Source organism: Penicillium riverlandense (genome assembly GCF_028828495.1).
Source record: "Penicillium riverlandense strain IBT 135883 chromosome Unknown utg000008l_segment0_segment0, whole genome shotgun sequence".
NCBI lineage: Eukaryota > Fungi > Ascomycota > Eurotiomycetes > Eurotiales > Aspergillaceae > Penicillium > Penicillium riverlandense.
Window position 1 is genome coordinate 835,637 of NW_026643199.1, and position 12,409 is coordinate 848,045.

The 12,409-nt window shown below is 54.2% G+C and overlaps 5 protein-coding genes across 5 annotated transcripts; 3 read left to right on the forward strand and 2 right to left on the reverse strand.

The window, feature by feature from the left end:
- Positions 1-133: 133 nt before the first annotated feature.
- On the forward strand, positions 134-970 carry N7474_009336 (SUR7/PalI family protein; the record flags this gene model as incomplete). Its single annotated transcript, XM_057200746.1, has 2 exons — positions 134-633; positions 703-970. The coding sequence occupies 2 exons, from the start codon at positions 134-136 to the stop codon at positions 968-970; spliced, it is 768 nt and encodes a 255-aa protein (XP_057048733.1).
- A 779-nt stretch (positions 971-1,749) lies between these two features.
- Positions 1,750-3,626, reverse strand: N7474_009337 (ribosome-associated complex protein SSZ1; the record flags this gene model as incomplete). Its single annotated transcript, XM_057200747.1, has 4 exons — positions 1,750-2,421; positions 2,475-3,376; positions 3,433-3,469; positions 3,528-3,626. 4 exons carry the CDS (start codon positions 3,624-3,626, stop codon positions 1,750-1,752), a joined length of 1,710 nt encoding a protein of 569 aa, XP_057048734.1.
- Positions 3,627-3,792: 166 nt separating this feature from the next.
- N7474_009338 (exosome non-catalytic core subunit RRP40) lies at positions 3,793-4,617 on the forward strand (the record flags this gene model as incomplete). The annotated part of the gene is made up of 1 exon (XM_057200748.1): positions 3,793-4,617. The coding sequence occupies one exon, from the start codon at positions 3,793-3,795 to the stop codon at positions 4,615-4,617; it is 825 nt and encodes a 274-aa protein (XP_057048735.1).
- Positions 4,618-4,977: 360 nt separating this feature from the next.
- Positions 4,978-7,182, forward strand: N7474_009339 (MYB DNA-binding domain protein; the record flags this gene model as incomplete). Its single annotated transcript, XM_057200749.1, has 1 exon — positions 4,978-7,182. One exon carries the CDS (start codon positions 4,978-4,980, stop codon positions 7,180-7,182), a length of 2,205 nt encoding a protein of 734 aa, XP_057048736.1.
- A 473-nt stretch (positions 7,183-7,655) lies between these two features.
- Positions 7,656-12,391, reverse strand: N7474_009340 (putative UDP-glucose:glycoprotein glucosyltransferase; the record flags this gene model as incomplete). Its single annotated transcript, XM_057200750.1, has 5 exons — positions 7,656-10,565; positions 10,620-10,880; positions 10,933-11,758; positions 11,819-12,172; positions 12,243-12,391. 5 exons carry the CDS (start codon positions 12,389-12,391, stop codon positions 7,656-7,658), a joined length of 4,500 nt encoding a protein of 1,499 aa, XP_057048737.1.
- Between the last annotated feature and the right edge of the window lie 18 nt (positions 12,392-12,409).

Consider the following 12,409-nt stretch of genomic DNA (forward strand, 5'->3'; position numbering starts at 1 on the left):
CACTAGATCGATCACCCTCGAACATACTCCTCACCATGCCTTTAAGCAGTATGCGACCCTTGTCCCAACTCTATACTACAGAAAACTGACGAGCATACCAGGAGTGGGAATGGGCTTTTTGGGCCTGTTCTTCATGGCCTCCGCCATCCTGCTCATCTTCCTAACCCTACTGGGCGGAGCCCGCAACTCCAACCCGCTGAACCGCATCTACTTCTTGGAAGCCAACACGGCCAACATCCCGGGCGCACCCGCGGTGTCGCGTTGGACCTTCTGGCAGCTGTGCAGCGTCAGGGATGGCAAGAATGACTGCGGCAGCTCGCACCCGGACTTCCCCTTCGACCCCCCAAGCCATCGCAACTTTGGTACCACGACCAACGTGCCGCCCGAGTTCATTGGGTATGTTTATTGTCGTCAATCTGATATCTTCAGTCCATATCTAACGAACCACAGAACAAACCACTACTTCCTCACCTCGCGGTTCATGTTCCCCTTCATCCTCATCGGCCTGTTCTTCGCAACCCTGTCCCTCTTCACCGGACTGGTGGCCATGTGCACCCGCATCGGCAGCTACATCTCCGGCTTCCTGTCCTGGCTGGCCCTAACCTTCATAACCATCACAACCTGTCTCATGACGTATGTCCTCTCTCTCTCCATGCCCTCCCTCTACCTAATAGTCTGCGATACTAACAATCGGGTTAAAAGTGCTGTCTTCGTCCAGGGCCGGAGCGCATTCAATCGGAACGGTCAATCCTCCAGCCTGGGTGTCAAGGCCTTTGCTTTCATGTGGACTGCGACAGCCTGCCTGTTCCTGTCCTGTCTGCTCTACTGCCTTGGCGGTGCGGTGGGCCGCAAAGAAGGCGGCTACAGTGGGCGTGAGCAGCGGCGCCGCGGGTTCTTTTCTTCGCAGCGCTCGAATAGCGTGCGCAGTCAAAGCGCTGCTAATAAGAAGGAGACTTCTTCTTATGCTTAGACTAAGTGGGTTATACCGCTTGCTCTTGGTGTGGGATCTTCAAAAAATGAAAAAGATGAATCGTTTCAGATTCGACTTTTGGTTGTTTCTGTTGACATACCCCACTGATTGACTGGCCCCTTTTTGAACGATATCCCGTTTGAAACTTATTGTTGTCTGGGATGTTTTTCTTATTATTTCCTCGTCTTTGATTTCGATCAAAGCAACGCCTTGCTTATCTGGCGCTGGAGAAACAGACGCCGACATGTTCGCTCTTCTTTCCGCCCATACATCACATTCACTATCATCATCGTTGTCATGCCATGTCTTACGAACTGTTCACGATCGTTACATTACCCCTGCCTCCGGTGTTCATCATTATCATGATGGCATCTCCTGTGTTCCTCTCGAGATTTTGCGGAGTTCTGTTTACGAGTTTCATGTGTTAGTGATTCTCCTTCCGCCGCTTGGTGTTTATCTGGGTGTTATATGGATTTTTCTTGCGAGAGACTTCCAAGTTACCCTAATAGTTGTAATATAATGTCTTGTGTTAGATTATTGAGTACCGGTTCTAAACCATCGAGTAACGTCTTGTCTCTTCGAGCAAATCTATAGACTTTATAGACTAGGGGTCTATGGCCAAAGGAAACCAATTTTATCATTGGCTACATCCAGATTGAGGGTCTATATAATGTAAGTGGAAAGAAAAGAGGCAAAAAAAAAAGGAAACAACAGCTTCTATCAATCATGCATGCCATCATCACATAACAAAAGAAAGCAATTTTTGAACAAGACACCGCCTAAGCAGAGCCATTGATAGCACCGCGCACGGCATTCTGGCCACCGACCTCACGCACCGAGATCTGCAGACCCAGATCCGGGTTCACGTGGATCGTAACCTCGATCTTGCCGCCAGCCTTAACGCCCTTAACCGCCACCTCAGCGATGGGCGTCTCCGCCTTCCAGACAATCTCGCGGAGATCATCCTCCTCCTCGTCGGAGTCGTCAAAGTCCGAGTCATCCTCATCATCCTCAGCGGGCTTCTCAGCCTTGGCCTTAGGCTCGGGCTTGGTGACCTTGATCGAGCGAGTGCCCTCGCACACGCGCACGAGCACGTCGCCGCCCTCCTTGGGGGCAAAGTACTGCGCAATGCGGCGGGCGGGAAGGGCGGTCTCGACGTCCAGAAGGGGCTGGAAGGCCGTCTTGCTGGTGGCTGAGGTGATCTCGACGCCGATCGCCTTGCTCAGGTGCGGTGTCACGGTGACCATCGGGTGGATGGACTGCTCGATGTCCTCGCTGTCGAACTCCTGGACCAGGGACGCCTGGAAGGCGGCGCCGCGGGCCGACAGCTCAGACGGGTTGATGGCCGTGGTCGAGGTCGAGGGGGCCAGGATGTTGGTCTTCTCAGGGAAGATGTTGCGCGCCAGCTGGGCAATCTTGGGGGTGTGCGAGGTACCACCGGAGAAGATAACCTGGGTTGAATTGTCAGTATAGATTTAAATGATAGGGAAAAGAGGAACCATACCTCATCGATGTCCAGGACATCAAGGTCGGCCTTCTTGACCACCTGCTCGATCAAACCGGTGAACTGAGCAAAGACCTTGTTCGACAGCAGCTCGAACCGAGTGCGGTTGACAGTGGAGTGATAGTCAATGCCGTCCGCCAAGCTCTCAATGCTCAGTTGGGCGTTGGAGGTCTGGCTGAGAGTCTTGCGAGTGCCCTCACCAAATGACTTCAGCTTGGCCAGGCCGCGGGCGTTCTCGCGGGGGTCGATCTTGTGCTTCTTGATGAACTCCTTGGCGAAGTGGTCGATGATGATCTGGTCCAGGGATGCACCGCCCAGCTCATAGTCGTGGGCAGTAGCCAGGATGGTGTACATGCCGCCACGGCAGGCCACGACGGCCACATCGGAACGGGTACCGCCCAGGTCGGCCACCACAACCAGCTTGTCAGTCACGGTAGCTTCGGGACGAGCATCGTAGGCCATGACAGCGGCGACGGGCTCGTGGATCAGCTGCAGCACCTCGATGCCGGCAGCCTTGGCCGCAGCAACCAGGGCCTCACGCTGGGCATCGGAGAAGTCGGTGGGAACGGTGACGACGGCCGCGTTGACGTCCTTACCCAGGAAATCGGCAGCGGACTGTTTCAGACGACGGAGATGGCGGGTGGTGACCTCAGAGACGGTGACGGTGTTGGGGGTCTCGGAGCTGGGAGAGTCGCGGACCGAGAACGCCACGGTCGAGTCGTTCTGCTGCGGGTGGGCCGACTGGTGGCATGGAGTCGGGTCAATCGACTTGAAGTCCTTGCCCAGGTAGTCCCGAAAGTATGCGATAGTGTTGTTGGGGTTGCGAAGAAGCTGTGCCTTGGCCTGTGTGCCGTGGTATTCCTCTCCCTCGATGTAAGAGAGAATGCTAGGAATTTGACGATCTGGGCCAGTCAGAAAATGCAATGAATTTGACTGAACTGGAGAGAAAAAAACTCACCTCCTTCCTCGTTGGCAATCACCTCAGCCTTGCCCTCCTATAGGAACGATATGTCAGTTTGAATCGGATCTCAGTCGAAGGCTCTGCACACGTACGGGCGAAATACGAGCGATGGAGCTGGATGTGTTGCCAAAGGAGATACCAATGGCAAATCTCTCTGTCTCCGCAGAGACACCGTTAGCCGCGTCACCCATTTTGTAGGAAATGAATTGATGTTGAGGAAAGTGAAGGAGTGAATGGATCAAGGCCAGCGGGGGAAAAACTTTTTGACTGTGCTTATGTAAGGTGATCCGATAAGCGTTTTCTTTCTTTCGAGAGCTTGCAATTAATTCACTCCCTCCCAATTATCATCCTTCTACCATGACGACGCCGCTCGTCTTACTCCCTGGCGAAGAGGTGCCATCCGACCATTTGCCTCCAACCAAAAACAACAATCCTCTCAAATTGGGTCCCGGGCTCCGGCTACTATCGCAGCCATCCACATCAGCGGCGGCCGGCCATGTCCTCACAGCAACACAAGCCGGTCTACTGACGACCGATGCCAAACGAAATACCGTATCCCTTCTCTCATTCTCCAATCGCCGCTACATCCCGACTCCGAACGACCTCATCATCGCGCAGATCCACCACTCCAGCGCCGATTACTTCCACTGTATGGTGACCCCACATACGGCGCAAGCCCTGCTGGGCCAGCTGTCCTTTGAGGGCGCAACGAAGAAAACAAGACCGATGTTGAAGCAGGGCGAGCTGGTCTATGCGCGGGTCTTGTCGGTCGGAATCGGTGCCGGCGCCGAGGTCGAGCTCACCTGCGTCAATCCCGCCACGGGCAAGGCAGAACCTGGTGGTCTGGGTCCGCTGGTGGGCGGCATGGTGTTTGATGTTTCTACGGGCATGGCGGCGCGGTTGATCCGAGCCAGCTCGGCCTCACCGGACCAGACGGACGCCGTGGAGGGACTAGTTGTCCTGTCTGAACTGGACAAGAAGTTGGAGAGCGTGGGAGGGTTTGAGATTGCGGTCGGGCGGAATGGGAAGGTCTGGGTGGATTGCTCGAATGCTGGAGACAGTGCCGTCCAGGCGACGGTGACCATTGGGCGATGCCTGCAGCAGACGGACGAGGGCAACCTGAGCACGTCGGAGCAGAAGAAGCTGGTGTCGAGGATTTTGCGCGAGATGAAGATCGGATGATATCCAACATCTCTGTACGATATTATGAGTAATCCATTGCATACAATAACTACAAGTACCTCCTATACTTCGCGTACATCTACATTGTTACTCCTTGTAACAAGTGGTCTATAGAGGTGTACTCACCAGTCAACCAATCATAACGTAGTCACCCCCGGCCCACCCAACTTTTTCCTCGACCTCCCCTGCTCCTTCTTTCGATTGTCTCTCCCTCGGGTTTGCCATGGGTCAGAAATCTTCGCAGATGACTGGCGAAGAAGAGTCCGGTAAATAATCATCCCGCGCATCCTCATCGATTTTGTCCTTTCCGAGGCTGATCCATCTTGCGCAGTCCCCGAAGCTCCACATCTCGCACCCGTCATGGAGTCCCCCAAGAAGAAAAAAAAGTCCCGCTCCAAAAACCGCTCTTCTCTACTACACACCACCGGTGGTGGCCTCGAGGCCAAGGACCATCCAGACCTCCCTCCCACTGAAGACGGAGACAAGTCAGCGCCTAAACGCAAACGCGACTCGGAACCAGCTGAGCCAAAGAAGAAGAAGAAGAAGAAGCATCACGCACCCGAGGACAACATAACTGGCAACATGCCGTCTCCCCCGAAATCGAACGGCGTCTCCTTCACCGCTGTGAACCAAGCTCGCCCTGTTCCCCAATCTCAACAGTTTCCTCCCTCCTCGCAACCAGAAAATTCCCCGACGCCATCACGTGCGTCTCCAGTACAGAATGGAGAGAGAGAAAATGTAGAGGAAACTATCAATCATCAGCCTGTTCAACACGCCCCCTCGACACCGGCAAGTCAAGAACCCAGCGGCGAGCGCGACTCCTCGACCCCCAATGGAGAAGAAAAGAAGAGGAAAGCCAACAGGAGCTCACGACGAGGGAAGAACGACATGAAAGTCGGGTTCTTCACGGACGAGGAAGTCCAGAGGATGGAGGGGTTCAAGCTGGCATTCTGCGCGGAACACCACATCGAAGGACCGCAGTTCGACATGTTGGTGCAGTACTCCCAACGCGGCCCAGAGAAGGACTTTCCACTTGAAAATACCTCCATCAACAAGGCCGAATTTTGGTCCAGGATCCTCGGCACTCTCCCGGACCGCGAGAAACGATCCGTGTATCGGTTCATGCGGCGACACTTCCAGGCCTCGGGGCAGAAAGCGCATGACTGGACGCCAGAGCAGGACAAGGAATTTATCCAGCTCGTTGCCCAAATGGGGCCCAAATGGAAGGAGATTGCCAACATGCTTGGCCGCTCCGATGACGACGTCACGCAGCGGTGGAAGAACCGCCTGGAGCACCGCGACAAGATGAGACACGGTGCATGGGAGGAGCCAGAGATCCGCCTCCTTATTGAGGTAATTGAGGGCATGTGGAAGAGTCTGAAACAAACGGTCCCGGAAAGCTGTGGCAAAGACATTTTTGATATGGACGACAAGCTCATCGCGTGGGGTTCTGTGAGCGATGCAATTGGCAATATCCGATCTCGACAACAGTGTGCAGATCGATTTCGCAAACTTCGCTCCCATGTTCACGGGCTGCGGGCCAGGTCAGGCGATCCGAACGCAATGCCTGACCTCGCAGACACAGCAAAGAAGAATGCCAGTTGGAACAAGAGATTCGTAGTGAAGGATCAAGCGATCAGCCGGGAATTTGTTCAGGATGAGGGCAGTGACGAGGACTCGGTCGGAGACGATATTCCAGCTGAATCTCAGAGCCTCAGACGTGGCTTCAGCATGACCGAGAAAATTGCGGCTCTTGCTTCATCCCAGGGGGAGAAAGAGGCGCAAGCCGCGCTCGCTTCCATGTCTCAGGAGAATGCCGAATCTGAACCCAAAATTCAAGCTACAGCTGCTACTGACGATCAACGACCTGTGGTCTCTTCCGCCAAGAAATCAAAGAAACGCAAACACGCTGAGACAACCACTACAGAAGTTGACGCGCCCTCTTCACCAGCCCCTGAGAAGAAGAAAAAGAAGAGCAAGAAGAAGGATGAGCAAGCGGAAGGAAAGGAGGCTGACAACGGAGAGCAACTGGAGAAGAAGAGAAAGAAGAAGAAGAAGCACTCCGAAGCAACCGAGGCCGAAGTCAACGGGGAAGCTGCCAGCATCAAAGTAGCTGCGGCTGCAGAGGATGCGGAGCACGCGGAGAACGGCGAGAAGAAAACGAAAAAGAAAAAGAAGAGCCGCAAGTCTACAGCATCCGAGCCCAATGGCGTCTCGAGCCATGAACCCGAGCCTGAACCCGAGCCTGAGCCTGAGCCTGAGATTGACCCTACGGAATCGACCAAGAAACGCAAGAAGAAGTCCAAGAAGAATAAGGACAAGGCCGCTGATCTACCGGCTGCCGACGAGAGGGATGACGGAGAATCCAACATTGGCAACAGCCAGGTCTACGAGGTATCATCGTCACATGCTCCCGCGTCGCTGATGTCCTCAGGCAATGTCGATGATGAAGAAGATGTCAAGATCGATCTTACGGATACAGACTCCGAGGTGCAGTATGGCAGCGACTCATCGGGTGAAGATTCCGTCGTGTCGGTTAAGGAGTACCGGTCTGAGTCGGATTGATTGGTTGGCTGGTTGATCGATTCTGGGGAGCCACTATGGGGAGTTTGGTTTGTACAGAATACCAAAGAGAGGAACTAATAATGTTGGACTTGTAAAACAAAAAGATGAATGAATTTGTACGCTTCCAGGCTGTGTCTATAAGATTTTTACCGTCACTTTCTCCCCCCTCCCCTTTTCTTCATTTTTCTATTCTACTGATGTGTATGTCCTCTGTCGAGTTCGCACCATGCCCATCTAACTACTGACTGAGTAGTTAGCTCACCTGGCGAGCGCGGGCCCTGATCAACTTCCTCTACTTTCAAACACAACTGGTTCTAGACTTCGTAGCGGTCATTTCGGCGTCAACCTCATAGGTTTCCATATCCTACGCACAAAAAGGACTCTGTGCTATTCAATTCTCAATTGCGGCCATATACGATGAATACATCCCTTTTTTTTCCTTTCTTCACTCCTAGGTATACACTACAAGGACTCTATAGCTCATCCTTGCGCTCATCCTCGGCCGCCACCTCGCCCTCGACCTCAGCTTCTTGAACAGACACACTATCCTCACCCGACTGCACGAACCCGGCCACCTCCTCATCCACCGCTGCAACCCTCTTCGCCAAAGCCGCAATCTCATCATCATACACCGTCCACTCAGGAACCTGCCTGCGCGCCCTGGCAAGCTTCGGCTCCTTCGTCTGCGGATTATTACACAGATCAATCGTCCGCGCTGTCTCGAGATCCTCATCACTGCACCACGTCTCGCACCACAGCCACTCCTGCGGCAGACTGTGGATGGGCAGGTTGTGCTGCAGGTGATTCGGCAGGTCCTGGTCGAGATTCGACAAACTGTTCGGATCCGCCGAGAGCATCTGGTACTGGCCGCGCAGGCGGTCGCCCGCTGCTAGCGCGCGGAACCGCGCCAGATCGACGACATACAGCGCGGAGATGTGGTATGGTTTCCCCCGCAGGAAGGAGTTCCAGTAGCCCTGCTTCCAGAAGCGGAAGCCCTCCATCTCGACGCGCGAGTCGCCCATTGGGGTGAAGCCGTACGGCGCGCCTTCCAGGTCGTGCGTGACGAGGTCGTGCATGTCTGTTCGCACGATTTGGTCCGCGTCCACGAAGATGACTTTGTCCAGGGATAGGGGGAACAGGACGTCCAGGAATAGGATCTTGTAACCCCAGATCTCGCGCTGTTTCTCGCGCTGACCGCGCAGCCAGTGCGGCCATTTGTAGGTAACCATTTCGTAGGAGAAGTTGTATTCGCGCGCGAGGTGGGGGAGGAAGGCGCGGAAGGAAGGCGAGAGGAATTGCTCGATGAACCAGAATTTGACGGTGTGTTTGGTGTGTCGCATCACGGAGACCATCATGATGTTGAGCATGCGCTCGTAGAGGTGCCCGCTGGCGACGGAGAAGATGTTGATGTCGGCGTGTTGCTCGTCACCGCTCGTGGACTTCACGCCGACGCTGGAGAGAACGCCCGAGGCAAAGTTCAGACCCTTGGAGACGTAGTCCATTGCCGAACCCGGCTTAGGGCCGGATTCCAGGACATCCTCGGCTTCCATGCCAGGTTTACGTGAGAGACGCGGGAAGAGCGTTCGGCCCTGGAAGGACAGGAGAGCGACTTCGTTGTTCTCGTCGCCTGGTTGGGGGCGCTGCCCCTCGCCGCCGACGCTGTCGATGTTGAAGATCTTCTCACTGCGGCCGGGCTTCAGGTTGATCTGCCATAGGCCCGGCTGGGCCTTGAACTGGAAGTAGCCCAGATTGGCCATGATGATGGTGTCGGCGAAGTAAGGGTTGTTCTCAGTACCCAAAACTAGTTGCACGCCTCGCGGCGGCGACTTGGCTGTCAGGTCGCGGCTGTGTCCTTCAATCAGGATGTGCTCGAGCTCGTAGATGGCGTCGACGTTTGAGTCGGACTTGAGCGAGCTGAGCTTGATGTTGTCAAGGTCGTGGATGGACTCTTTGGGAGCCACGAGCCACGATGATGGGACGTCCATGCCGAGTGTCAGAAGGGCTTCAACGGGCACGCCCGAGAACGATGCCTGGGGTCGAGACAAGGACCCATCTTCCGTGAAAGACGGTTCAGATTCCAGCACGTAACGGTAGAAACGCTTGACCGGAAGCTCTTGCATTGTCTCCTTGGGGTTGAGGAGGATCTTCAACTCGACACCCGCCAGTTCTGACAGGACTTTGAGAATCGGTAGCCATATTTGAGCAGACTCGGAGGCTGGGTCGACAATGGCAGCCACGTTGATCAAGGGATCCTCTGAGTTAGAGACTGTGATCACGGAGTGATCCGTCTTCCACCGCTGAGACACATCCATCCGAAAGTCAGGGGTACTCTCAAAGATCCCCTCCGGGACATCGGAGATGCTCGAAAGAGCAACAAGTGAAGTAAGCTTGGCGAGATCGAGCGGCTTGGCGAGTCGGGCATCAAGTTCAAGCTTTGAAGCAGCCCCTGCGATAGCGCTGATCCGCTTGGTGCGCTCGTAGGCAACAAGCTGGCTCAGGTCGTCCGCAATCAGCGAGTTATCTTTTTCGATAGGACCAACCGCCCGGCCATTCACGACGAGACCTTCTGTGCCAGGTTCAAATCCAAGCTCTTCCACTAGTCGTCGGTGCAATTCCAGCTCCTCTGCAACTTGCCCAATTGCGCCTTCATTTGCGGTGAGCTTTTCCAGGATCTTGGGGATATCTTCTCCCTTGGTAGGCGAGCGGGGAGCCTCCTTGCACAGATCAGCCGAGACTTCTCCTCTAACCAGAGAACAGGCAATGCTTCCAAGCCGATTTGAATCAGCAGCGGAGGCGGCATTGTGCAGCACAAGGATATCCACTTCATCATGTTCTTTCCGGAAATTCAGAGCCTCGGTCAGCAGCTCCAATCCTTCTTCCGAATCGAAATCGCCCACAACAATCATCTGAACACTTTCCAGGGCACCTTTCTCTGATTCGATTCCCGGGAGGGCATTCAATCCGTCAACACCAGCAAGATCCACGATGCGGACACTCTTCGGATCTTCAGGCATGAGGAAATTATTCCGCCGCTCATAGGTGCCATCCAAGAGGAAATTCGGCAGCCAAGCATCCTCTTCAATGAGACCTGCTGCGATACCCTCCTGGACGGAGCGGAGATCCTTGCTGATCTGCATACTCATCTGTTCCATCCAATTGTCCTCACGGAGAATGGGCACTCCATTGACCAAGAAGTAGCTTGCGCTGCCAACATCCAGGCGACGCGTGTAATCCATGGTGCGGGAGACCAGGTTTTCATAGTCTTCTACTTTTAAAACCTCATCCAAAGATAAGGTCTTCTTCTCGGCACGAGGTTGGCGCTTCTTGGTGATGGATGCGAAAATGGATTTGTCTGGAACAGTCGTTTTCAATTCCGAGGCAGACTGTGCGGTATTAATATCAGCACGTAGCTAGATTTTTCGTATGGATGATCTTACCTTGTCCAGGTATTCTATAAGAGCAGCCAGTCCATAGGTCTCCTGGAGGTAGTGGGCTACCTTCGCCTGGCCAATAGCCTCCGGAGAAGAAGTGGTAGGGACAAATCCGAACCTCACCGGAATCATTCGCTTAATGAAAGTAAACAGAGTCGTAGAGACCATGTTCATATCTTCGGGCTTGCTCAGGTCGACCGGCATGACGATATTGTTGAGTTCACGGCGCACTGGAGGCAACTGGCCCGGATAAGCTCCCATTAGGTACTGGAAGAGGTCAGTATACGGTGACACCTCCAAAGTATGAGGTTATACACACCGCTTGAAGCTCACTGGGCCACTCCTCGTATCTAGAGTCCTTCTCCAAATCATTCATCCAAATAATGACCTGTCCCCCTTCCAATGCATCTCGATAATCATATCTGTGTGAGGCATCCTCCGCCTGAGATGCGGCAAGAAGAGGGTGCGACAGAAGCTTCACGGCCTCTTGGGCAGACAAGCCCAGATCGTGGAACTTCTGGATCGTTCTTCTCTCCCGACGCAGATGGTCGAGAAGAGAGAAAGCATCCATCTGCCGCGAATCAATCTGAACTCCATTGATCCACATCACATTGTATCCCGGTGGGACCATCTGCGCGCGGTTCTTGCGAATCTCTTTTCGCAAGTCCATCGAGGCGTTGTGGCCAGCCACCATAGATGAGTATTTCGGGAAGTTTTGAGAAACCTTGATCAATGTATCCAAGGGGTCTACACTGTCCATCACATAGCTCGCAGCATTAAGGCCCAGTCTGGAGACTTCGGAGGCAGACAGCGGGCGGAGGTCATCCGGCGCGTCTTCTTTCAATTCCTCCTCCTTATTGGGTTCTTTTTCCTCTCGCTGCTCAGCATCTCTATCATCGATGACGATATAATCCGTTCGTTTCAACGCAAGTTCCACTCCATACCCAGAGACAAACAACGGCCGCGAGATCCAGTGCTGAGGGGGCCGGTAGCGCACACGATAGGATACCTGTCCCTCGTTCGCCATTTCACGCAGCGTCTCGTGGAAATCTTTAAACGTCGGCGCGGAGATATCTGCGTACAACACAGCGGGAGGCAGTGAAGGATCTCCCAAAACCCGGTCAAAGGGAAGCTCTCTCGGATCTCTATAACAGCCGAGGGTCAGTCCAACAAGTCATCAATCATAAGTATCAGTGTTTACGCACTGTTCTCCAAGAACATCCTGTTGTGCCCTTCCCATGCTCGCCGAGCAATACTGCTTTCCATCCGCATGAACCCAAACAGGACACACGGCATCCTGAGCCGCCATGAGGGTCTGCTGAACAGAAGAATTATAGAACTGGTAATGCGCCTCGATGCGAGGCGCGGACGACCGAATCGCGAGCGAGAGTTTAAACGATGAAAGACTCTCGGCAGTGCTGAGGTGTCCATCTTCGTGGACGACCTGCAGAAAGCGGTCGTAGAGCTCTTTCTCCGTAGTGGCTTCTTCGAAGGTGCCGTCGGCGATTCGGTCGAGGAGCGGGAAGTAGGCGGTGGAATTTTCTTCTGCGGCGGATTCACTGTTGCACGCATGCGCGTGTGAGATATGACTAGTGGGGAAAGTAAAAGTCGTCGGGGATGAGAACGTACAGGAGCTCCACGAGGTACGGGGCAGCGTCGAAGGAAGCTTGGAGAGCCACGTTCACCGCTGGGCTAGCATTTACCAACCCGGCAGACAGGAATGCTGCGATGGCGGTGTACCACCGCCATGATAGTGGCGACTGTCGTGAGGAACCCATGTTGGAGCCGCAATTGGT